General features: G+C 43.8%; 1 protein-coding gene across 1 annotated transcript; it reads left to right on the top strand.

Moving 5' to 3' along the window:
• The first annotated feature begins 8,785 nt into the window (after positions 1–8,785).
• Positions 8,786–26,000, top strand: NUDC (nuclear distribution C, dynein complex regulator). The gene is made up of 9 exons (XM_053268367.1): positions 8,786–9,004; positions 14,788–14,865; positions 16,410–16,613; positions 17,613–17,699; positions 18,116–18,229; positions 19,187–19,381; positions 19,938–20,021; positions 20,633–20,751; positions 24,562–26,000. Exons 1-9 carry the CDS (start codon positions 8,909–8,911, stop codon positions 24,611–24,613), a joined length of 1,029 nt encoding a protein of 342 aa, XP_053124342.1. The 5' UTR covers positions 8,786–8,908; the 3' UTR covers positions 24,614–26,000.
• Positions 26,001–26,366: the final 366 nt, after the last annotated feature.

The following is a 26,366-nucleotide window of genomic DNA, read 5'->3' as shown; positions in this document are numbered from 1 at the left end:
ACACCTCCAAGGATCTTGAGTTTTGAAAAGACTCAAGAAGAGGAGAGGTGTTTGAGATGAAGTTCCAGTGCATCAACCTTTTGTACCAACTGTCCTAATGACCACTAGGGGCATTGGGAGTAGAGACAGTGAGTCAGGGTCTCCCTATCTGTCCCTACTCTATGACCCCTGAACTGACTCTGCAACACTTCCTGTGCTGAGTCACAATCCTTCCTTTCCTCCTAGAGAGCAGATGGAAACATCTCTCTCTCTCTCCTTACCTATCCACTATGTAGTCCTTTAGATTAGATATAGGTCTTTCCTATCCAAGTGTATTTAACCAATAAATATTTAGTATTTGGTTCTACAAGGATCTCCATGTGTTTTCTCTAAACAGCTGCAATATCCAAACCATCCTCTGCTACCTACTCTATAACTGGAGTGTGTGCTCATTCCTTAGTGCTCTGCTGTTTTACCTATTGTGGGTAAAAATCAACAACCTCTAACAGTAGGTACTGGAGAAGGGAGGCTGCTTGCCCTGAAGCACCAAGAGGGGTCCTGGCTGGGTCCAATATGTGGAGGACCCCGCCCCAGAGGGCCAAGGATGACTGATCCAAATGGCAGGGCGAGAACTCAAACGGAGACGTTGTGGTGAAAAGCAAGTGCACCAACAAACAAGGATTGGATAGCAGTCAGAAGACTGGGAAGATACCTAAAAGGCACTGCATACTATGTAGTGGAGATTCCAGCAAGCAGCAATCCCAAACAGTGGGATACATGGATGCAGACTGGGGTGAAGACAGAACAGACTGCAAGTCTGAAAGTTGGAAGCCTACTCTTCACAGACTTACTAGCAGGAGTAGGGAAGATTTTGAGGGTCGGGTTTCTTTTTAAGGGATAAGTGTGCATGTGTGCGCGAGCACGCTATTTGCCAGGGCTAGCATTTACCAGGGCTAGCAAACTCCAGTGTTTTTGTTTGTCCCTGCCTGGAGGGGGTGGAGTCATAAGAGGTGAAGGCCTGAGAACATAGCGAACAGAGGATAGCAAACAGGATGTAGGAGTTTTGCAGGAGTTTAGCAGGAAGTGTGCAGGAGAGCCTGGAACAAGCCCCTGTGATCACAAGGAGCCTGGTGGAGAAGATAACATAAGTACAAATCCCTCCCTCATATTCTTGAGAAAGGCTGTTTGGAAAGTTAAATAGCTGACCATTACAGCTGAGACCTATCCTTCTAATAAACTATCTCTAAATACTGTAAACAGCGAACAAAAACAGTATGAAGATAGAAAGTCAGCAGGCAAGGGGGCACATCCCAGTGTATTGCACAGAGTGTTGCATGTATAACTATTTGCCCCATGGGCAGGTCATGGGTGTGTGCTCGGTGCAATGAGCTCCTGGCTTTCAGGGAACAAATTTGTTCCCTTGAGACCAAGGTGGCGGATCTGGAAAAGCTCAGAGAGACAGAGAGGCATGCAGATGAGACCTTCAGGGATGTGGTAGAGGCATCCCACTCCAGGGCTAAAAGCTCCTCTGCTGTCAGGGAAAATGAAGGTCTTGGGCAAGAAGGACATCAGAATGAGGAAGAGGGAAATGCTGCTTTAGAAGGGACCCCTTCAGTGGAAGATGAGCCCATATCCTCTCACACAGGGGATACTCCTCTGGGGGGTGGAGGCCTCCTTGAAGTGGGTGATTCGATCATTAGAGGTATAGAGAGATGGGTTTGTGACCCGCGTATTGACCGCACAGTGACTTGCCTGCCTGGTGCGAAGATGCAGACATCACGCAGCATCTAGATAGGCTCTTAGGCAGTACTGGGGAGGAAACAGCTGTTGTGGTGCATGTTGGCACCAACGATGTGGGGAAATGTAGTCGGGAGGAAGCCAACCACGGAAGCCAACCACGGCGGCCAGAATAGTATATGTGCAGAAATAGAAAGACCCTAAAATGCCCTCAAAAGAAGACTGTTTGATAAAAATTTTGGAATATGCTGAGACGGCAAAGCTTACAGCACTTATAAGAGATGAAAATTTGGAATGTTTTAAAGAAGATTGGGAACTATTTTTGCTTTATTTAAAGAATTATTTTTCCAATATGGACTTTTCAGTAGGGTTTGGAATATAGTAATAACAGCAGGTTGGGTTGGGCGATATCGAGTACCATTGTGAGTATGTATGTTCTGAATTATTATAGCAACGGTTTATATGTATAGTTATTGTGAACTGCACAGATAGGCAAGTAGGAAGTTAATAATTACTTAGGTAGAATTAGATAAATGAATGTAATTTGAAATGTTAAAGCTATTGTAAAAACCAATAAAAATTTAAAATAGAAAAGGGAGGTCCTGGAAGCCAAATTTAGGCTGATAGGTAGCATATTGAAGTCCAAGACCCCCAAGGTAGCATTCTCAGAAATGCTACCTGCTCCACACACAGGTACAATGAGACAGGCAGAGCTGAGGGGTTTCAATGTGTGGATGAGATGTTGGTGCCGAGAGGAGGGGTTTACATTTGTTAGGCACTGGGATACATTTTGGGGCAAGCAAGGCCTGTACAAAAGGGATGGGCTGCACTTGAACCAAGATGGAACCAGACTGCTGGCGTTTAAAATCAAAAAGGTTGCAGAGCAGCTTTTAAAATGATGCCTGGGGAATAGCCGACAGGAGCTAACACAGGAGTCTAACACAGACATTTTGAATTTCAGAAGAGGAAATTTCTCCAAAATGAGGAGTATGGTGAAAAGAGAGCTGAAAGGGAAAATCAGGAGAGTCACTTCGCTCCAGAATGCAAGGAGTTTTTTAATTTATTCAGAAATTATCTAGAAGTAGGGGTAAACAGATAAAGTAAGCAGCCAGTTGGCCAAATTTGCAGATGATACCAAACTCTTTCGGGCAGTAAAATCCAAAAATGACTGCGAGGAGCTCCAAAAGGATCTCTCCAATCTGGGTGAGTGGGCGAAAAAGTGTCAAATGTGGTTAAATGATGGCAAGTGTAAAGTGATGCACATTGGGACGAAAAATCCCAACTTCAAGTATACGCTGATGGGATCTGAGCTGTCGGTGACTGACCAGGAGAGGGATCTTGGGGTCATGGTGGACAGCTCGTTGAAACTGTCGAGTCAATGTGTGGCAGCTGTGAAAAAGACCAATTCCATCTAGGGATCATTAGGAAGGGGATTGAAAATAAAACTGCTAATATTATAATGCCCTTATACAAAACGATGGTTCGGCCACACCTGTGTACAATTCTGGTCACCACATCTAAAAAAAGGGCATTGTAGAACTGGAAAAGGTGCAGAAGAGGGCAACCAAGCCGGACCTGGGGTCTGGAGCACCTTTCTTATGAGGCCAGGCTACAACATCTGGGGCTATTTAGAAAAAAGATTACTGCGGGGAGACATGATAGAGGTCTATAAAATCGTGCATGGTGTGGAGAAAGCGGATAGAGAAAAATTCTTCTTCTTCTCACATAACACTAGAACCAGCGGTCATCCCATGGAATTGATTGCCAGGAAATCTAGGACCAACAAACAGAAGTACTTTTTCACACAACGCATAATCAACTTGTGGAATTCTCTGCCACAAGAGTTGGTGACAACCAACAACCTGGATGGCTTTAAGACGGGTTTGGATAACTTTATGGAGGAGGTCTATCAATGGCTACTAGTCAGAGGGCTACAGGCCATCTGCAGCCTCAAAGGCAGGATGTCTCTGAGTACCAGTTGCAGGGGAGTAACAGCAGGAGAGAGGGCATGCCCTCAACTCCTGCCTGTGGCTTCCAACAGCATCTGGCGGGCCACTGTGTGAAACAGGATTTTGGACTAGATGGACCTTGGGCCTAATCCAGCAGGGCTGTTCTTTTGTTCTAAGTCCACAAGTGGACACCTGTTCCTTTATGGAAATAGAGCCATAAATTGGAGTCACCACAAGCAGTCACTTGTTTCAGTTATCCACAGAAGCTGAATACGTTTCAGCAAGCAAAACGTGCAAAGATGCAGTATGGATACACCAACTACTATCGGACTTTGGAATTACCAAAGCCCACAGGGATGTTTGCGGATAACTAAAGTTGTATCCAGATCTCCCAAATGGAGAAGATGAAGTCTTGAACCAAGCACATTCCTATCAAGTATCACTATGTTCGAGACTTGCAAGAGAAACGGCTGGTCCAGCTGAAGTACTGCTGCCCAACAGAAGAGATGCTGACAGATGGATTAACCAAGCCATTGCCCAGAGAAGGGGTCTTGGAAATGGAATTCAGTGCATCGACCTTTTGCACCAACTATCCTAGTGACCACTATGGGCACTGAGAGTAGAGATAGTGAGTAAGGGACTCCCTAACTGTTCTACCTGTCTCTACTCTATGACCCCTGATATGACTCCTCAGGTATTTCCTGTTGAGTCTCAGAATCCCTTTCTTTCCTCTTAGAGAGCAGATGGAAACATCTCTCTCTCTCCCTGTCGATTCCTTATGTAGATCTTTAGATTAAGGATTAGAGCTTTCCTATCCAAAAGTGTACTTCACCAATCAATCTACTTAGTATGTTGATTCTACAAAAATCTCCATGTGTCTTCTCTAAATAGCTGCAACAGCTAAACTCAGCAAACTACTCTGTAACTAGAGTGGGTAGCTTCTTTAGTGCTCTGCTTATTAGCTGGGGGATAAAAATCACAAGCCCCAACACACACTGCCTTGAGATCTGGATATTAGGTGGTTTATAAATGAAACTGAATTGAATAATTAAATCAATACTTACATGATATAGCAGGATCATGGTTGTTCTTCTCCGATGCAGGATCTCAAACCTAAGACTAACACCTAACTCAACCTAACTAAATCTAACTCAAAGAGAACAGCAAAAAACAAAACTCCCCAAACTAAACCAAGACTAAACTCAACCCCCTTCCAATCCCTCCCTCTCCAATAAATACTTTGAAACCCAAGAAACCTAACTAAATCTAACTACATCTAACTCAACCAGAAAAGCAAAAACTGAACTACTAGAAACTAAAACAGCCCCAAATGCTTCCCTATCCCAAACAAATCCACACCTCAAATCACTCCAATATTCTCTCTCTTCTCTTGCTCTCTCTTTTTCTCATTCTCGGTCACTTTCACAATCTTGCTCAATCTCACTCTAAAGGACTCTAGCTCGCTCAGACACCCGCTCTCTTCCACTCTTGCATTCATTCAATGGAACCAGCGATGACAACTTCCACAGGAAACCGTAGTGACAGGTGATGTCACAAAGGTGACACATTATCAGCTAACTGCCCTCCCAATGGCTGCTGGTCCTCTGGGTCTAGAAACTTCTTTGGAACTTTGGGGCACCTGCAGTTCTTCCAGGGGTCTCTCCCTTCCCGGCCACATCCCCCTTCCCCTGAGAGGCCTCTGCCTTCCCCAGTATTGCTAGAGGGGCACTGCCCCAAATCCGTTCTTGCAGGGGTGGATCCAGGGGGGGTGCAAGGGTGAAGTTACACCCCCTGTGAATTTGGATCCAGTTCCTTTGCTGCAGCAGCTTCATAAAAAGGGTTACAACTTCCTGCTGCTATCCCTGCACTTTCCCAGCAGGGGGTGCAGCAGCAAGCAGCAGCGGCCTGATTTGTTCTCCTGGGGTCTTGTGCTCCGCCCCTGCTCTAGCCTTCTTCTGAATGTACTGCAATTTGCCCCAGAAGGATGGAGTTGCTGGCTTGTCTCCCCCCAGCAAAGTAAAACATACAAAAACCCAACTCTTATCCGTTTGGGGTGTGTGTGTGTGTGTGTGTGTGTGAGAGAGAGAGAGAGAGAGAGAGAGGTGAAGCAACCAACCCCTTGCTTAAGCCACTGTATTCCTCTTCACACCCCACACCCGTGTATGTGTGTGTGCCTATACACACACACACACCACACACACATCAGAGAAGTAATGTCAATTTTTGTGCATGTGTTCCTTCTTTGTGTTTGTTTGAGAGAGTTTTACAGTTTAAAAATCATGTTCGGTTCTAGTACAAACTTGTAAGAAAAACCCTCTCCATCCCAACAATATATCTTCTTGTGGGAAATTAGTCAGTTCAAATGCATTAAAAACCTTTTTTTGAAATGAGAATGGTTCTTTCTCAACAAGTTTTCACTTATAATAATTACTCTTTTATTTTGATTTGTGCTAGTAACAGTAGCTCATATATAAGTAACACATATTGTCTTTTTAATAAGCTTGTAATGGACTAAAATACCCCAACTTTTTGAAAGTAGCTTCACAAATTGCTAAAATGAACATTAAGCCTCCTCCACCACCAAAAGTCTATTTTTATACCCTTGCTTCAAAATAAGGCTTTGCAAATCAGATCACAAGAGACTCATTTTAAAAACTCTCTTGCCAATGAAATGCTTGGTTGTCTTTAAATCCTAAGAAATTGGGGTAACCATATATGACATTCTGCTGTTCTGTTTGAAATCAAATTGGTGGCTTTTCCTTCTGTAGTGTATAGATAAACACTATAATTTATGCTTTTTGCTTAAACAAAATGCAAACTGGGCCACTTGCTGCTGGGATAGGTATAAAAGAGCTGTTTGAGTTTGCTTCTGAGTTTACATGTTGAAGACTGGAGTGCATGTGGCTAAAAGTCAATATAAATATGTATATGTTATAGAAACATATATTTTATTATGTCACATATCCTGTTCTTCCTCCAAAGAGTTCAGGGTAGTGTACATGATCTTCCTCCCCACTTCTATCCTCACAACAATCCTGTGAGGCAGGTTTGGAGGAGAGAGAGAGAGAGTGTCTCACCTAAAGTGCTGCAATGGGTTTCATGACTGATTGGGGAACGTCACGTCCCTCAGTCCTAGTCTCAGCACTCTAATCACTACACCACATTGGTTCTATCTAAACAGTGTGTGGGTATCGACTGCAGGAGAAAAAGGAGATTAATTCTTAGCGCTGAAGTAAACTAGTGGGGAGGAGAATGTTGGGTACCTTTAGAAAGCATGAAAGAGTTTAATTATCAAAATGTAGGGAGGCTGTGGGCCCCGGGCAGGCCCTGTCAGCCCAAACCCTGGATTTTTTAAGTACCTAGCAACACCTCTGTAAGGAAGAGGGGAGAGTGGCAGGATTATGCATGCAAAATCTGGTATTGGCAGGTATGTTCAGAATTTCTTCTAAAAATAATTTTTTAAAGATTCAATATTCCTCTGAGTGCATTCCGCTAATTTATGTTGGGGGTTGTAATTTTTACCCCGATTAATTAGCAGAGCATTAAAGAAGCTACCCATTCCAGTTACAGAGTAGAATGCAGAGTTTAGTTGTTGAAGCCTCCTGAAGAGTCAGACCCTTGGTCCACCTAGCTGAGTATTGCCTGCTCAGACTGGTAGCAATTCTCTAGGGTTTAAGGCAGGGGACTGAACCAGGGAACCTTCTGCATGGAAGGCAGGTACTCTGCCATTGAACGATGTCCCCATTCTGGCTCTCCATGTAGAGACTGTTTGCCTGGCAGGTCCAGGAATGAGATTTAGATGCCAGGCTCAAGTCGTCACCATCGCCATCGCCAACCATGTATGGAACAATTGCTGTGTCCTTGTGCCACTCTTGGCATCTTGCAGTTCTGCAAACACTTCTGCAAGAGCTTGAACCTGAATTCACACAGAAATCTGACAAGGAGGTTCTGTGGCAGTTTTCTGGATACTGGCTTGTGTGAGGGGTGGCACAAGTAGAAGACCCACTTTGGATTCCATCTCACATTTCTTGCATGAGAACTGGAGAGGTACTCAACTCTGGTCTCAACAGATGTCTCAACCGGACATCAAAAAGCCTCGTGAACAGAGGCAGCAACCTTCAGGGGCACCCAGCACCTGGGGTTGGCCAGTCCTGGCACCACCAGCTGAGGACCCACCTGATTGGCCAACTCCTGAACTCCCAATAATAGTGGCATGAGCCATGCAAGTAAATCAAGAGCTTTGTGCCACTGCTGTTATGACATAGGAACAGGATGCTGCCTTCTACCGAGTCCGACCCTTGGCCCATGTAGCTCAGAACTGTCTACACAGACTGGCAGCAGCTCTCCAAGGTCAGACTCAGGAGCCTCTCCCAGCCTTTCTTGGAGATGCCGCAGAGGGAACCTGGAACCTTCTGATGCTCTTCCCAGAGCGGCCCCATCCCCTAAGGGGAATATCTTACAATATTCACATATAGTCCCATTCAAATACAAACCAAGGTGGACCCTGCTTAGCAAAGGGGACAATTCTTGCCTGCTACCACAAAGCCAGCTCTCCTTCCTTGAGCCTGGCACTCCATCTCTAAATGGGAATCCTGTGTCACAGCAAGGGCTTCAGGGGATGCTGACCAGCGTGGAAGTGAGGGGTGGGGCAGCACTGAACGTGGTGGGGATGCCCTGTGCAGTGGGACCTGGGTGCCCCAGTGCAGGACTTCTGCTACCCAGTAGCAGGCACTTCCTCACAAGGAAAGTGCCTTTAAACAAGCTTAGGAGCGTATGAATATCTTACCGAGGTCATGGCATTTCCCCATTTATTTCATTTGTTTGATTTATTGGTTATTTGTGTTTTTAATTTTATGTATGTATTTATTTATACTGGTGTTATTTTATTTGAGCGAGAAGCCTCCTACTGCTCTGACTTCTAGCTTTTTCTAGAAGCTCCCCGAGGGCCCTCGTGCAAATACGAGTCGGTAACCATGGCAACTGACGCCAAGCAAAGGCAACGCGGACCCAACGGCGCGTCGTTGACTTCCTCTCCATATTTTGATTGGAAGAGCGGGCTGCCAATCGGCGCCAGGAGCCCCGGAGATTGGCCAGAAGGTTTCCGGAAGATGGTAGTAGGGGCTTAGCTCAGTTTCCGTTTCCGGGTGTGGGGCTGACGGTGGGTGCTGCAGGTAACGGAGTGGGGAGGCCGAGTAGGTGGTCGTTGAAGCCGAGGAAGGAGCCGATTTGTCCACCAGTCAGCCATGGGAGCCAGTGGAGAGGACGCGGCCGACAGCGAGGAGCGCTTCGACGGCATGCTGCTAGCCATGGCCCAGCAGCATCAGGGCGGCGTGCGGGAGGTAAAATGGAGCAGGTGGAATCGTGGGGGCCCTCCCCAGGCCGCCTGGAACTCTCTCTCTCCCTCCCTCCCTCCCTCCTTCCTTAAGGGTCTCCTGCCCTGCCCCGCCTCTTCCTGGACTATCTTCTCACCCGCCCTGTTAAATCTTGTTTGTTTAGCTTGGCATAAAGCTCCTTTTTTCCCTTATGGGGGAAGGTAGGGTGGCCAGTACTGGATAGCGGAGGCACTAGAACTCCAGCGAAATCGTGCAAGCACATGCCTGAAAAGGAGCACTTGCTTTCTGTGCAGTGATCTGCTGCTACCAAATTCCTTCTGGCAGGGATTGCGTGGTAGAGGCACGAATACTTCAGAAATGACACCCGTGTCAGCTCACAGAAGAAATTGAAGGAAAACACTCCAAGCTGCTATAGAAACCTTGTTTATAACCTTATCTGGTGTCTTTTGAGCTCCCTGCTTTTTTTTTGCTTTTTTTTTGTTGTTGTTGTTAGAAAAGAAACACCTTTTAGTAGCTTCCTGGTAGAGAGAAAGAGAAACTGTGTGTGTGTGTGTGTGTGTGTGTGTGTGTGTGTGTATTTAGTGGGGTGATGTCTGGCAGGGGGACAGACTTAAAACACACTTTTAATTTTCTGAAGATAAATCTCCTTTCTATAGCATCTTTGGATCCCACACCCCCTTGAACTGGTGCAGCTTTGTTTCTGGAGTATCTGTTCCTTTATCATCCATCTTGCTGGGTCAACCTGCCCCCTGTGTGTGCGCACACACTGCTAGGAGTAGGAATTTGGTCTCAACAAATCCTGAGTGTCTGGATCACTACACAGAAAGCATAGGCTGTTATTGGTCAGAGTCCGCTCTGTCAGATTCATAAAGTGTCCACTTCAGTGAGTAGGTATATGTATCCTGTGTGCAGAGATACTTTCTTTAAAAACAGTGAGAATAAGGAAAACGTGCAGGAAATAGGGACAGTGTATCCTCTAAGGGGTGTGTGCATGCGCTCACACATTTTTGGATGTCCACTCATTGAATTTTAGATCCCACTCAGGTTGAATTAGGAAGGCCCTACTCTGAATGCACATGTGCACACACTGCCTTGATACTGCTGGCTAGAACAAAACTTTTTCTGCACACAGCTTAAGAAAATTAGAGAGAACATTGGTGGTAGATATGTGCTCATATGCAGCCGGCTGAGTGAAATTAACTCCTAAGGATCCCTGGCAGTAAATCAGTGTTACCTGTGAGAGGGAATCCCAGATGTTGACTACAGCTCCTTAGCTGCAGTGAAGTTTGGCTGAGAATTCTGGGAGTTATAGTCAACAACATCTGGGATTTTCTGTTGGAGGCAACACTACAATGAATAGGTGCTTGTGGCTGGGAGCTGTAGTCAACAACAGGCTTCAGTTGTGAGAGGAGAAATTGTTCTTATTTTCTCATAATGCAGAAACTCATAGTCACTCAATTGACCAGTAGACAAAAGGAATTGCAGCTTCACATGAAATTTATGGAATTCACCATAAGAGCTTTTAAAAGGTCAAGACAAAATTGTGGAGGAAAGGTTTATCTGTATTAGCCACATTAGCTAAAGTGAACTTCCATGAATATTCCTGAGCATTAGATGCTAGAGATACAGAAAGACCATTGCCTTCATGTCCTACATGTAAACATTAGAGGTCACTGTTGAATGCAGAATGCTGGACTACATGGATTCATCTAAATGGATTCATCTAAACTCAATAACCCTGTTTCCCCGAAAGTAAGAGCTACCCCGAAAGTAAGACCTAGCAGTAATTTCTGATGTACCGCTAATATGCCCTAGTGCATTTTTGGGGGCTAAAATTAATATAAGACACTGTCTTATTTTCGGGGAAACACGGAATTAGCTTGCAAGTAATATGTCTGGCATAAACAGTGGTTCATCTGTTTGATTGTTGAGCCTGGTGATATAAAAGCATATCACAACCTAGTAACATCATCTAACATATAGATCAAAATGTGCTTGAATTAAAAAAAGAAATCTCTTGACCCAGCTAGCCTGTTCTACCTTTTTTGCTCTTGCACACATCTCTCACACAGGCTTTTTTCTCTCTAAAAAGTTAATTTTCAAACTATGAAAGCTGATGGATGGGTATCATAAGAAAGCATTGTAAGTTTCTGTCCTGCTCTTCAACAGGATGCATGGCTATAAAACCTGATTGTGGGAGGGATGAAAATCCTTCAAGGGTAAAAATCATAGATAACATCCTGGAACCTAGCAGTAGCTTTTGACACTCGTCCGCTTAAAAAAAAGTGAAGGAGAGGTAGGATTGGGAAGAAGCCCATAGTTTAGTGGTTACTGTTATTAAAAGTAGTCTGCATTTCAACAAAAGGTTCTCAGTTGACGTAGTAAAATACAGTTTCCTGTCCCGAAAGATCTACAGTCTAAATAAAAAGGCACAAGGGAGACAGTAGCAGCAGCCACTAGGAGGCGTGCTGTGCTGGAATAAAATGGAGAGCAAAGGGGTTTTTATTATTATTATTATTATTATTATTATTATTTACAATTATATCCCGCTCTTCCTCCAAGGAGCCCAGAGCGGTGTACTACATACTTGAGTTTAAACAGTTAAACAGTTGCTCTCCCCCTGCTAAGTAGGAGAGCCATCTCTTTGCCCAATTAGAAGGGGTAAAATATTTGTATCTGAGTAGTGTTCTAGATTTAGTCTCGGGCATCTCTGTGAAAAATGTCTTGGGCAGCAGGGCTTGGAGAGTCACTGCCATTGGACGGTGCTCAGCTAGATGGTTCACTGATTTTTTTCCATATAAATCATTCTTTCATATCCTTATGTGCCACAGCTTAGTGTTGCCTGATTGGAGTGCAAAACAATTTGGAGACTTGAATTAATATGACATTCATTTATATTGCTATTCCTCTCATTCTTACCTTATAGACAAGAGTAAAAGGTTTTTTCCAGAAGTATTATTACTTCTCTTCAGAGCTTTTTTATTGCGTAGATTAAAAGAAAATTAAAAACTACTAGCTTAACACGTACAAAGCATCTGCACACTACCGTAGTACTTGATTGCTCCCCTCACCACCTGCCATAGCCCCCTCACCTCAAAGACCTCTCCATCCTCACCTGAGCCGCACTCCTCCTGCTCCTCCTCCATCCCGTTGCTTCAGTTCCCCCACCCCTCTTAGTCTCTCCTCCATCCCTTTACTCCACCCTACTCACTCCTCTTGGTCACTGCTGCAACGTTGTGACACCTATTGGCCAAGCTGCAGTCCCCTATCTCCAGAGACCTCCTCACCCAAGCCCTGCTCCTCCTTCCCGCAGCAGCAGCGGTTGACCGGGCCCTTCCTCGCTGCCACCACCGCCATGACTGTTCATTCCCCTCAGGCTGCTGACATGCCCGGGCCCGTCCCTTGCCTGCCTGCCTCCCTCCGCCAGTTGTCTCCGTAGCCCCAAACAGCAGCAGTGGTTGACTGGACTCTGCCTTGACACTGCTGCCGCCGCCACCACAGCCACTCGTTCCCCTCCCTTCTGTTTCTCTTTTGCTCTCTCCTCCACTTGCTCTTCCCCTGTCTTTCTTCCGCTCCCTTCTTTTTTTCTTTCTCTCTCCCTTCCTTAGTTAGCAGACCTTTTCGATGTACAGACGTCCGCTTCAGTGTTCCATGTCTCACTGTTTAAAAATCCACACTCTCATATCCCAGATACTCTCTCTAAATCTGATCAGGCACCTGATTTAACACATGAAGAAAAGGGGAGGGGGGATGCGGAAATTGATGACTCACAGCTTTGCCTGCTTAACACTAACAGAAAAATGTAAAAAGAGAGAGTGTAAACTAAATTACTGCCTATAAATTAATTGTAATTAAATTTTATATAATTACTTAATGCAAATTAATAGCCTATATACTTTGATATTTTTTTCAATTCTTCTTTACCATTGACCCCTTGCTGTAATTTGTCTAAATACAATGCTTGCCTTATCTTTTTTTTTTTTAGTGTACACTGCTCAGACTCTAGATGTTTATTTTAAGAGGCATTGTTTTTCCATTCTGTTTATTTTTCATATGAACTGACCGTGGCCTTTCCCTATTTATATGTTTGGCATCTGCTACATGTTGTTTGAATCTAGCAACAAAATGTCTTCCTGTTTCCCCTATATAATTTTCACCACATTCTGTACAGGTAATTTTATAAATAACTCCTTTTTGCTTATAGGTCCCTTCCCCATTTTCACAGACTGGGTAGGCTTTAATTTTGCACTTTTTATCCTATATTCTAGATCTTACTAACTGCTGTTTCAAAGTATTGGTGCATGCTACATTAGCCTTGATCCCATGTGGTGTTAAACGTTTCTGACACTGCCTAATAAAATTGTTAAAGGGGGTCTTAAGCACAAGTAAACTTGCCACATGTTTGGTTCCCCCTGTTCTTCTTAAGGGGAATTTATACCCATTTGTTTCAGCTAGATTCCTAGCTTTTTCTGTAGCCTCTCCCTTATGTTCTTGAGGTGAAACTTCAGCTGCTCTCTTAACTATATTTTTCGGTAATAGGTCTTATTACTGTTTTTATCACTCTTCTGTTTCTCAATCCCCTTGACCAAATTCCTGATCATCTAAGAGAGCCAGCATGGTGTAGTGGTTAGAGTGCTGGACTAGGACCAGGGAGACCCGAGTTCAAATCCCCATTCAGCCATGAGACTTGCTGGGTTATTCTGGGCCTTTCACTTCTCTCTCAGCCTAACCTACTTCACAGGGTTGTTGTGAGGAGAAACCTAAGTATGTAGTACACTGCTCTGGGCTCCTTGGAAGAAGAGCGGGATATAAAATGTAAAAAATAGTAAATAATAATAATAGGCTATGTACTGTTAATTTAATTGAAATGTCTTTGATGGAAGTAGTCAGTATAAACCAGTGTGTGTATATATTTATATCACTGTAAACACCAATATGCAGTAGATGGTCTTTCATTAATTGAGACAGTTAGAGGAATACAACCTCCTGTTCAGTAATTTCCTTAAACCTTTTGTTGTAGAATGTTCTAAGCAATTATAAATAGAGCCTTTGCTTTGTCCCGGTAGAATAGGGCATTTGGCTGGTTACATAATTCTGGGAGTAGCAGTACGATTGGATTGGCAAATATGGCGTCTTGTTAACCCCCTGGTGATTACTTGGTTATGTGGACACAGGGGAGACAAGATCAAACTACAAGTAGGAGAAGCTGTTAGGAACACAGGAAGCTTCCTTATACTGAGTCAGACCATTGATCCATTTAGATCAGTATTGTCTGCACAGACTGGCAGTGGCTTCTCCAAAGTTAAAGGCAGGAGTCTTTCTCAGCGCTATCTGGAGATGCCAGGGAGGGAACTTGGGACCTTCTGCATATAAGCATACAGATGTTCTTCCCAGAGTGGCGCATCCCAGGTGCGTAGCCAGCTGGTGGCATGGTGTGTACTTGACACACCCAAAAATTATCTTTCCTCCCCAGCCTCAGTGACTGTTTTCACTGACCATTTCATAACCTGCCTCCCCTGACTTCTACAGTCCCTCCCCCACCAAAAAATATATTTTTGAGGCTGGTTACAGGCCTGGCGCATCCCCAAGGGGAATATCTTACAGTGCTCACATGTAGTCTCCCATTCAAATTCATGCCATTTCATTGGGGACAACTCATGCTTGCTACCACAAGACCAGCTCTCTTCCCAGGTTTATTGTGCATTGCACTTTTAAATATGCTTTGTATGTGCCTTGGAACAAGTCTTTCTGAGCCCTTGAAAACATCTTATCTCTTTTTTTTCTTGCAGCTTGTGAATACCTTTTTCAGCTTTTTGAGACGTAAAACGGATTTCTTTGTAGGGGGAGAAGAGGGAGCTGCGGAGAAGGTAACTGACTTGTCACTTTTGACTGTTGGAGAGATGACACCTCCCTCTGTCAGACTGAACTGTTTCACATAATGTCATTTATGGCTCACATACCTTGACATTTCTCTTGGCTTTGAAACAGAATGACATCATGTTCCATTGCTGAATCTGAAAAGTCCCAGAAGAGATTGCATTAAACAGTGCCTGGCTTTGTTTGAGTGTGTTTACCCCTGTGAATGACACCAGGGGTCACAGGTTTTGGCAGGGGCGGCAGGGAGGTTGTTTTTGCTGGGTTCTCATCAAAGACTAGTTGGATGAGCGAGCTTGGCAGGATGTCCTGATTTAACAGGGACAGACACAAGAGAGTCAATATTTGTTGTATTCGTATTCAGTAATTCCAGATAGCTTAGTGCTTTTTCCAGGAGTGAACAAAGTCCACTTCTGCAGCAGTGAATTTGCCCCTGATTAACAGAGCTACTCAGCCTGAATGCAAGGAATGTTGCTGGTGATCCCAACTATTTTGTGATGGTTTGGTCTCTTTGCTTATTCTAGTGTGAGGGAGAGGGAGTTGGCACCTGTTTAGAGTTCAAAACCCTTATGAATCTGATAGTGGACATAAGCAGATCAAAGAAATCCATATTTTCTGCAAATCTTCTGAAATCGAGTTTGTTTTTGGTTTTAGTGGTTAGTGGAAGTTAAAAGGCTCAGGATTCTAAGATGACCACTGGTTTCTGTGCTGAAAAGTCAGTCCCCATTTATGTGAGGAAGCCAAAGAGATTTCGTGACCCATATCCAAGTAGCATTTCTACACCACGTAAAGATTTGATCCCTTTTTTAAAAATTGAGGCAGCAGACAAGGTCATAAAGGTTTTTCTCCAGTGGGCACAATTCTCCAACATGTCACTGTTCAAAGGGCATACTAGATCATATGTTACCAAATTCAGTGCTTCTGTTCATGGCCCTTGATTGTTGCAGCATATACGAAGGTCACCTAGCAGTGGGGACCCTTGAAATCTAACCTGTTATGCAGTCAGGTGATGGCGTCACCTCTTAGAGCAAACAAGTTGGAACCCTGACCCTCGGTTCCTTTTTTAAAAAATTGTGGATAAAGTTAGCCCTTTTCATTCTCACTCTGGCTTCTTGCAGGGGATGTCAAACACCTCCAGTACTAGGATCAAGCTGGTTAGAATCCTGAGCATGGAAAAGGAAAAATTAACGTAAAATTAAAAGTGTAAAAGCAACAAAAAGTGGACAAGTAAAAAATCCCTTGTCAATGTGAATCTCTTCTGCCCATAGTTAGCAGTGAGTGCCTAATGCACTTACCCTTCTCTGGGTAATTGCTTGGGAGATGGTGGGATCTGGAAACCAATACAAACTCCTCAGTTATCAGCTGTGTCTCCTCCCCAGCTGGATGAAACCTTTGGGTAAAAGTGATGGTGAGCATGATTTTGGAGGAAGATATAGCCTTCAATTACTGTTGCTCAGATACTAGATAAATCCATTTTAGCTGCTAAAAGAATATTGGATCATAAATGGTCTTTCACGGGATTCTTTTCCTCCCCCAGTTAATCACAGAGACATTCAGCCGCCACAACAAGCTGGCTCAGAAATCACAGAAAGAAAAAAAAGCTCGTCAGGAGGCGGAACAGCAGGAAAAAGCTGAACGTGCTGCTAAACTTGCCAAAGAAGCAAAACAGGAGGACAGTGAGCCAAGGATTAAGGAGCTCACAGATGAGGAGGCAGAAAGGTTGCAACTGGAAATTGATCAGGTGTAAATTCCATTCATTGTATGTGGTGGCATTTTCATTGGAAGAATTTCCAATAAAATTTGGAAAGGATTGCTGGTCTTGTGGTAGGCAAGGAAAGGTTGTGCCGTCGAGTTGGTGTCAACTCCTGTCAACCACAGAGAACTGTTGTTTTCTTTGGTAGAATACAGGAGGGGTTTACCATTGCCATCTCCCACGCAGTAGGAGATGATTTCTTTCAGCATCTTCCTATATCACTGCTGCCCGATACAGGAAACATACCAGCAGGGATTTGAACCAGCAACCTTTTGGTCCCTAGGCAAGTTACTTCCCCGCTGCGCCATTAGGTGGCCGGTAGCAAGTGTGAATTGTCTCCTTTGCTAAGCATGATCTACTCCAGTTTGCACTTGGATGTGTGACTAGGTGTGAGCTCTCTTTTCTGTAAAATATTCCCTTTGGGGGTGGGGCCATAACTCAGTGGTAGGACATCATGCAGCAAGTTCCCTCCCTGGCATCTCCAGATAGGGCTGGAAGAGACTCCTGCCTGCAACCTTAGAGAGCTGCTGCCAGTCAGCGTAGACAATACTAAGCTAGATGAACCAATGGTCTGAATCTATATAAGGCAGGTTCCTATGTTCCTGTGTAATTTCTTGAAACTAGCTTGACCTGATCAGTGTTAGGTGGTTTTGAACTTGATTGTGGGTTGTATTTCAAGAGCTTCAACCCCCGTAAACAATTCTGATATGTCTTTCATCTGTTTTTTCAGTTTTGTTTTCTCTTTAGTTTAGTACACTCTTTAGCTGCATTCTGATTTGATGTCTAGGCTGAGGTACTTTCCAGATACATAGTGTGTCAAGGTTTGGAAAGTCCCCACCTTGTTGACATTCCATATGGTTGATTCAACACTAATATTGATCTGACACAAGAAGTGTGCCCCCTACTGCTTTAAATAGTTAATACTGAAGTGATGTTCAGAGATCTCAGCTAAAATTGTGACTGTGTGGTGGGTCTCTTTCCAAATAGAAAAAAGAGAAGAAAGAAGACGAAGCCCAGGATGTCCCAGCAGAATCTTCTGATAACCCAATGGAATCTCCAGAGTCCAACAAGCAGGTAATGAGTTCTCAGAGGGTTTTGCTAAACAGGTGGTGTTTCTCTGGTTCTCTGTATCAGTGTAAGATGGTTCTTATTTGTGGGTATGTGCTTACTATGTGGCCTGAGAACACTTTAAACCAGGGCTGCTCAACTTCAGCCCTCCTGCAGATATTGGCTTACAACTCCCATAATATAATAGACCACTGTGGCTGGGGCTTATGGTAATCCAAAAACATCGGGGGGTGGGCCTAAGTTAAGCAGTCCTTCTTCAGCGGGTTTGTCTGTCAAAAAGGTTGAACTATGTAAATATAGAACACCTAAACCCTCCATTGTACAGATGATGCAGCAGGCATAAAAAACCCCATGTGAACTTATAAAGTTTGCTGAAAGTTAAATTCACACAGTTTTATTTACCAGTTGTTGTGTCTGATTAGGATACAGATGACGAGGAAGAAGATGAGAAGGATAAAGGCAAGCTTAAACCTAACTCTGGAAATGGGGCAGACCTTCCAAATTACAGATGGACACAGACCCTCTCTGAGCTGGATGTAAGTGCAGTTTTTGAGAGGAATGCAAGGTGTTTTTGTTGAAGAATTTAAAGCAGCTTATAAAGTGATCTTCTATCCAGGCACTGATCTGCTTATCTTTTTCATTGTGACAGCATCATATGCCACCATGCCTTTTTCCAAATGCAGAACACTTGGCAAGTTTCACAGATTTTGCAAAGTTATGTTTTTATTTAGTTGCAAAATTAAGTTCCTTGCCATAGGAGGGCAGTAAAACTTCCAGCAACAAGCAATAAATTGGGAAATGCAAGTAAAGATGGAATAATATGTTTTGAGCCATCATAATTCAGTGATTAGATGTGAGTAATTATGTGCAGTTTGTTAGCATCTAAATTATAATCTAATGATTGAAGTTGGCATAGGCACAGTCTGATCTTAAGCATGGATTACAGTTGGACATATTCCCGGTAAATGTGCAAAGGACTGCAGTTTACTGGAAGTAAGAAAACACCAGAATTTAATTTGGGGATGAAGATGCTGTAAAAGACCCATAATTTTGAAACACTGATATTCCAAAGATCTCCAAAATATTGGGTTCCATCCTCCAAAGTGGCCAAATAGCTGCTTTTCCACAAAAATGTGTATGGGGAATTTAGTTTTACAGTGAAAAGTGATCAAGAGAAGACTTCTGATATCTTCAAATCCCAAACATTCCAAGTGAAAACTAAAAAGAAAAATCCTTGCCATAGGAGGGAGGTAAAACTTCTGGCAACAAGCAATAAATTGGGAAATGCAAGTAAAGATGATGAAATATATTTTGTGCTAAATTAATTCAGTGCAGTTTATCAAACTTGACTGGCTAAATGCCTAGCCGTGTAGGAATTTCTCATGCACAACTATCACATTCTCCTGTGGTACATAATTTGAAGTCAAAATCTCATGATAGTCTGTCTGTGCCTGAGGCATTTCAGTGAGACTTCCATATTTCCTCTTAATTAGCTGGCCATCCCATTCAAAGTGAACTTCAGGCTGAAGGGGAAGGATGTTTTGGTCGACATCCAGAGACGACACCTGAAGGTGGGGTTGAAGGGCCACCCGCCTGTGATTGATGGAGACATGTACAATGAAGTGAAGGTGGAGGAAAGCTCTTGGCTAATAGAAGATGGGAAAATCGTCACTGTGCACTTGGAGAAGGTATTGTTGTGAACCACCCAGAGACGCAAACTTGGGGTCGTGTACAAATATTAAATAAAGTAATGGCCAAGGGGTTCAGGATTTACCAGTTGCAGGGGAGTAACAGCAGGAGAGAGGGCATGCCCTGCCTGTAGCTTCCAGCGGTATCTGGTGGGCCACTGTGCGAAACAGGATGCTGGACTAGATAGGCCTTGGTTCTGATCCAGCAGGGCTGTTTCTATGTTCACATGTTCTTATGATTTAAGCTTGGGGCTAATTGTACTACAGTTGTGTGAGTTTTCAGCTGCGCCATTTGCTTTTGCTTTCCATCCAGTGGCTCCTCTCCCAGAGAAAAGAAGTTCAACATTTAAGCCCACCATTATAATGCTGCTTTATTTGAGTATTGGCTCAACCAAATGGGCTAGCAGGCTCTGATGAGCCCCAAACACTCAAGATTTCTCTAAGAAACTTTGCTCAATAATAATTAAAATTATAAATCCCTGCATGCATATTCTCCACTTACATAAATGATTTTAGTTGTGAAATACTTCATTCTACTGTCCCTATTCTCCTTTAGATCAACAAGATGGAATGGTGGAACAAGCTTGTGCAAACAGACCCAGAGATTAACACCAAGAAAATTAACCCAGAGAACTCAAAAGTGAGTGCTTCTGTCAAATTTTGATCTAAAACAAGCAGTGACAGCATCTTGCCTCTCCCCTTCACAAATCTTTAGCCTTCATTGGAAGATTTTATCATTTGGTGCCTTGGCTGAGTCAAATATGTTGCCAGAATACCAATATTTAGAAGATGTGAGACTTCAGCAGCATCTTGATTGGGGGAACTTGAAAAGCACAAAGCTCATGACTGTTAAGCCCCATGTTCTTAAAAGTCACAGGTGTGCTGCCTTAAGAGAGGCACAGGTTCTTCTTTGTATGCTGTTGCCTGGCTACTCCCAGCAAGGGCTATGCAAGTTCCAGCAAGGTAGGTAACCCTTCTACCTTGCCTCAAGACATGCCTGAAAGGAGCTGCCACTCAAAGGATGATCATGGAATGGTCACCAGAAGAAAAGGCAGGGGCAGGAAACCGCCGGACATGATCCTGGCACCAGAGTGAAACCATGTTCTGTTCCTGATGCTAGTCTTTAATGTGAATTGATTTTGGTGATTTTTTTTGTAAGCCACTTGGAAAGCTGCCTCTTTTAATTTTTTTAAAAATTTAAAATAATTATGCACCTTTGCTAACTATGCAGTATCTCTTTGAACTTCCAAGTTATCAGATCTGGACAGTGAAACACGCAGCATGGTGGAGAAAATGATGTACGATCAGCGGCAGAAATCGATGGGGCTCCCCACTTCTGATGAGCAGAAGAAGCAAGATATACTGAAAAAGTAAGCAGGGCCAGTTTGTGCTTCTTGGAGTATGTGAGGCTCTCCAGACATGATGGCTGAGGAATGGTTCAGCTGAAAGTTCAGCCCCAGCAGTCAGACCAGGAAGTAGGGCATTGTTTGGACTTGTGGGCCTGGTAGTACCATTCTCTGCTTGAACTATGATGTGTGTCTGACTGTAATCTCCATGTGCTCTGGTGCCAGATTTCTCTCCCCCGTACAGGGATCACTAGACAGTCATGCTTTTTTATTGCTTTATTGCCCTAATTGGCAGAGGTGGTGCCTAGAAGCTTCTGTAATTTCCTTCCTTAAGGCCATATAGGGTGATGCTCCCTGCTCTCGGGGTTGGAAAGGAGGTAACTACAGGGCACTACAGCTGCTCTTCAGCCACTATAAACACTTCCAATTCAGGCAGGAAAAAAGGCTTCCTGGGAAAGGGCGGGGGTGATGGAGCTCATTCAGGAAGCATCTTCTCTCCCCTCCAATAGTCAGTTTCCCCAGACAGTTTTAACAGCATCAGATGTAGCACCCGTTCCTAATAGTTGTAGTGACTCATTCAAACCAAAGATGCCCAAGAGGCCTGGATAATATGCTTATAGAGAGCTGAGGTTTAGTATGGTCCCAGGGTGTACATCAAGTCATAAGTAAACCGCCCTGAGCCATTTTTTGGAAGGGCAGTATATATCAAATAAATAAATCAAATTTATATATCAAATAAATAATTAATAAGCAGTCATCATCTTCCAAGATTTCCACTTGAATCCTCTTTCTGTTTCGCCCTTCTGCAATAAATAGTAATGACAATATTAGATGATAGTTCAGCTATATCCCATCGGAGTTGTTAAGAATCCTCGAGTAAGTGCCATTCAGAGCTAACAAAAATAAAAGTTTAATTTATATCCCTTTTGAACACAGCTCTTCAAATATAGGGCAGGGGAAAGCATATGGTCCATGTGCAGTTGCCCTCTGGGCGTTCTCGCTGACTAAAGAGCATGGACAGCATATTTATTTTATAGAATCATAGAATGCCAGAGTTGGAAGGGACCTTCGAGATCTCCAAGTCCAGCCGCTGCTCAGTGCAGGAAGGTGCCATGGCCTCTTTGACAGATGTCCATCCAGCCCCTGTCTGAAAACCTCTTAAAGGAGAGCCCACAACTGTGAGGAAGACTTGTTCCCATGTTGAGCACCTCTTGTATACAGGAAATGCCTCTAAAGGTTTAGCCTGAATTTCTTTCCTTGTAATTTCAACCCATTGGTTCTATTCCTGTCCTCAGGAGTAACAGAGAAGTCCACCACCCTTCGGATATTTAAAGCAGTTATCGTATCTCCCTGAAGGTCTTCCCTTCTAAATTTAACTGGCTGCTTTGACTGTTCCTCTAGGACTCCATTTAAAGACCCCTCACCACCTTTGTTTACCTTCCAACAAAGACTGATTCCAGTTTATCAGTGCCTTCCTTAAAATGTAGTGCCTAGAACCAGGCACACTATTTCAAATGAGCTCTGACCAGTGCAGAAAAGTGTGGAATGGTTGATTTTGTGTGAGGAGAGCTGGTCTTGTGGTAGCAAGCATGACCTGTCCCCTTAGCTAAGCAGGGTCCACCCTGGTTGCATATGAATGGGCGACTAGAAGTGTGAGTACTATGAGATATTCCCTTTAGGGGATGGAGCTGCTCTGGGAAGAGCAGAAGGTTCCAGGTTCCCTGTCTGGCAACTCCAAGATAGGGCTGAGAGTGATTCCTGTTTGCAACCTTGGAGAAGTTGCTGCCAGTCTGTGTAGACAATACTGAGCTAGATGGACCTATGGTCTGACTCAGTATATGGCAGCTTTCCTATGCCTGTGTTAATGCAGCCCAGAATTGTATTGGCTTTTTTTTAAGCTGCTGCATCACACTGCTGGCTCATGTTGCTGTACCTAAAGCAGTGTACAAGCTTTGTACATAGATGACAGACAATCCAGTTAAAATCACAGAGAAATTCAAACATCATAATTGTAGTCCTACTAAGCATATGTTTGTGGCTGGAAGATAATGAGCTTTTCATTTTGGATCATGAAACCTGAAGTGACTTGCCTGTGATACTGAGTGACCAGAGAAGTCATAATTTAGAGCTTGGCAATTTGGGGGTGTATAATGTCTCTACTGTTCACCTTTTAGAGTGTTGTCTGTCCATCATGCTAAACCACTTATATGTATGTAGGGGAGTGGCCTTAAGATAGAGCTTTCAAGTTCTTTCTGTAAAATTGGAAATACAGTGATCTAACTTGCAGAATTGCTGCAAGGATAAGGTGAAGTTCTCAAATTGCATTAAAAGTCCACATTCATGATACAATCGATATCAGTAGAATTCCAGGCTGTCTTTGGTGACAAGGAGACCTAATTAGGAATAGATCTCCTAGCTGAGTCTGAGGCTTGACTTCTTAAAAGGATTTCTCTGAAGTCTTCCTCCAGTCTGTGGTAGTGTTACTGCAGAAACAGATACATTATTTGCAGTGGAACTTTCCTCTCTCTAAGCCAGGTGCTACGTGTTTGACCTGGAGCTAATCGTTCCCAAGGGCATATTTGATTAATTTGCCGTTGCTATTTTACAACGGTAGCATGCAGTACCAGGGCAATCTTCCAGATATTACTAATGGGAGAGTTGATTGGCAGTACAGGCTATGATTTCTGCAGGGAGACCTGTGACCTACAAAGTTGAAGGGAAGAAGAGAGGGTTCTGCAGTAGCTTGAATGTCCCATAGCAGGACTGGGCACCTACTGTGTTTGGGTGGAGAGGGGACATGTTGTTCTCCAGGCAGTGTGATGGGGGGGGCTGGAAGTGTGTTATCTCACAACAGATTCTTTTGCAGATGGCTGGCCTCTGTAATAAAGTTGGTGCCATCTGTTCTAAGAGCTCCACAGTTATGGAATATGTGAACTCAGGTGTAGCCAGGGGCGGTTCTTCCATGGGGCAAGGTGAGCCAGTCACCTCAGGTGGCAGATTATTGGGGTGCCAACAGTTCAGCAAGATGCTTCCCACTGCTGCCTTTGGAGTAGCTCTTTGGGACTGATCTAACCCTTGCACAGCTTGTAAGATCTTACTTATTTATTATTTCTCTTTGTAAACCACTTTGGAAACTTTTGTTGAAAAGCGGTATATAACTATTTGTTGTTGTAGAAGCGCAAGGATAGAAGAAGAAGCTGTTGGCAGCCTTCCCTCTTTTATCTTGGAGATGCTACCGGGGAGGGAACTTGGAACCTTCTGCATGCAAGCATGCAGATGCTCTTCTCAGAGCAGCCCCGTCCCCTAAAGGGAATATCTTAGTGCTCACATGCAACCAGGGCAGACCGTGCTTAGCAAAGGGGACAATTAGTGCTTGCTACCACAAGACCAGCTCTCCTTATGTTTGCAAGGTTCAGTTCAAAAAGGGGGCTGGCCTCCACCAGGGACTTGGGGCAATGCAACATTTGGTGCCTTGCCTCAGGCACTGCCATATCTTGGGCCACCTCTACATCCCCCATGGATTTCTCTCCCTGTTGTCTGCTGTACTTCCTAACCCTGGACCGAAGGACAGAGCAATCAGCAGATTTTGAGGTGTCTCACACAGCAAAGAGCACAAGTATTGTTTTTTTTAACCTAGGTGCGGTATTTAAAATCGCAGGTAGGAAGTTCTCTTCCTGGTTTTGTGCTGTTTGTGGCCAAACATGGGGATTTAATTGTATTGTGCTTTGACTTGCAATTGTGTAGTTTATTGTTGTCATGCTTCTGCTTCCCATGGCATTGCTGGTATTTTTTCTTGCTCTCTCAACTAATGTGTTGCTTCTCTTGCTCTTACAGGTTCATGGAACAGCATCCAGAAATGGATTTCTCAAAAGCAAAATTCAACTGATATTTGTCCCGTTCACTTCTCTCTCTCTTTCTCTCTCTCTCTCTCACCTCTTGTTTTTATTTTATTTTAAAGAAAACAACCCAGGCAGGACAAGATATATTATCTTCCTCTCAGCCTTAGATTGCTATGAATGTTCATATTGTTCTAGAGTGAACTTTCAGGCAGATGTGACAGGGAGGATCTCTAGCAATTTATTCATGTGTCATGTTGCATATGTGTCAGGATTTTCTGCAGCAGTATCACTTGGTCATCTGAAGCCCCTTTTACCTTTAAAGAGCTGTATTAGAGAAGAACACTTTCATTGAGAGGGAGGGGTGAAGTTAAAAGAGGATTTATGACAGAGATCATAGATTGTCCTTGGGTCTCAAGTGATCTGACAGACCTGGAACACAAATACTGTCATTTAAATATAATTCTTTAGGAGGCAGGAATGACACTTAAGCTTGATTATCTTCTACACTCCCAGCTGCTTCTTCAATTGTCTGGAAGTCCTCTTTTAAACGTCTGTCAGGCCCTCTAGTATTCCTGCTCCAAGCAACGTGGCTTGTGTAGAAGTGAGTCAGTGCCGCAGTATGGAGGCTGGTTCAGCGTTATAAGAAGCATTGGGAAATGAATTCATACCTCTTCTTGCCTTGCTTGCACCATAATGTGTAAAGAAGCCTCATGCAGGAGTGATGCGCATTAAACTTATGAAATTTCCATTTGAACATTACAGGGCAAGCAGGGAGAACAGATGCATGAAGCATCTGTGTATCTGCTTATAAACCCCAGTCATCTGAACATCGCAAGCACAAGTGCTCTAGCTTGGGGACAAAAAGAGGCAGACTTGTATGGAGTGTATGGTGGCGAGTGCAAAGTATATTCTAGCCAGTTAAACTGGTGCATTAAGCTGCATCAGTATCTAGTAAATTGATCCCACCTGTATTATTGGAGCTGGATCCATCTCTGTTTCTGCCGAGCCCTGCTGTCATGAGGTCAAAGCTGCAGTGACACACATTTGTCCTAGATTTAGGATATTTTGTTCTGTGAGCTCAGAATCCCTTATCTTTTGCGATGCTGGTGTACTGACCTTTCAAAACCAAGATTTTAGGATTTGTTACATGAGAAAATGGTCTCGTTGCTTGTGCTGCACTTAAGAAATATTGATCCATGAGCAAAGTGCTGTTCCACAAGGTATTTCAGATGGTAGGGTGTCCTTTTAAGTGTCTTGTAGTAGGCAGGTCTCTGGCTTGCTGAAGACCTGCTATCCACCTTATTAGGGTTGCTCCACATCATTCCCCTTTCAGAGTTGGACATGACTAACAAACACCACCTGTGTTCTTTCATCCTTGGTTGTTTCTTAAAGACAGCTTGTACTCTGCATGTAAAATAAAAGGTGATGTTTTCACATGGTGGTACTGTGTGTTCTCGTTGCTTGTGCACCCAAATGCATTGTGGTGGCTCCCCAGTAGCAAACGGCTTTGCTGAACTGTCCTAGGCTGGGTCATTGAAGTGTCTGTCGATCCTTTCTATTCCAGTGAAGAAAGAAGTAATGTCTTTTCCAGAATCCCTGAAAGCCTTCAGCAAATGCCATGTCATGTTCAGGAGTACCAGCGTTGTAGCTCAAGGATGGGCAACCTTGGCTCTCCCACGGTTGAACTACAGCTCCCATGATCCAACAGTTGTGGCTGGGGGTGATGGGAGTTGTAATTCAACAGCAGGAGAGCCAAAGTTGCCTATCCCTGTTATAACGAATAGTTTTCATTCAGCTCCT

The sequence above is a fragment of the Hemicordylus capensis genome, chromosome 7 (assembly GCF_027244095.1).
Source record: "Hemicordylus capensis ecotype Gifberg chromosome 7, rHemCap1.1.pri, whole genome shotgun sequence".
NCBI lineage: Eukaryota > Metazoa > Chordata > Lepidosauria > Squamata > Cordylidae > Hemicordylus > Hemicordylus capensis.
The sequence above is the reverse complement of the archived record's forward strand: the minus strand, read 5'-3'. Positions and strand labels throughout refer to the sequence as shown.

Bases quoted from the DNA above. Each gene is read 5' to 3' on its own strand.
- NUDC (XM_053268367.1), top strand. From the start codon at position 8,909: ATGGGAGCCAGTGGAGAGGACGCGGCCGACAGCGAGGAGCGCTTCGAC. The intron at 18,230-19,186 runs GTAAGTGCAGTT...CCTCTTAATTAG, and splicing joins AGACCCTCTCTGAGCTGGAT to CTGGCCATCCCATTCAAAGT. The intron at 20,022-20,632 runs GTGAGTGCTTCT...TGAACTTCCAAG, and splicing joins TTAACCCAGAGAACTCAAAA to TTATCAGATCTGGACAGTGA.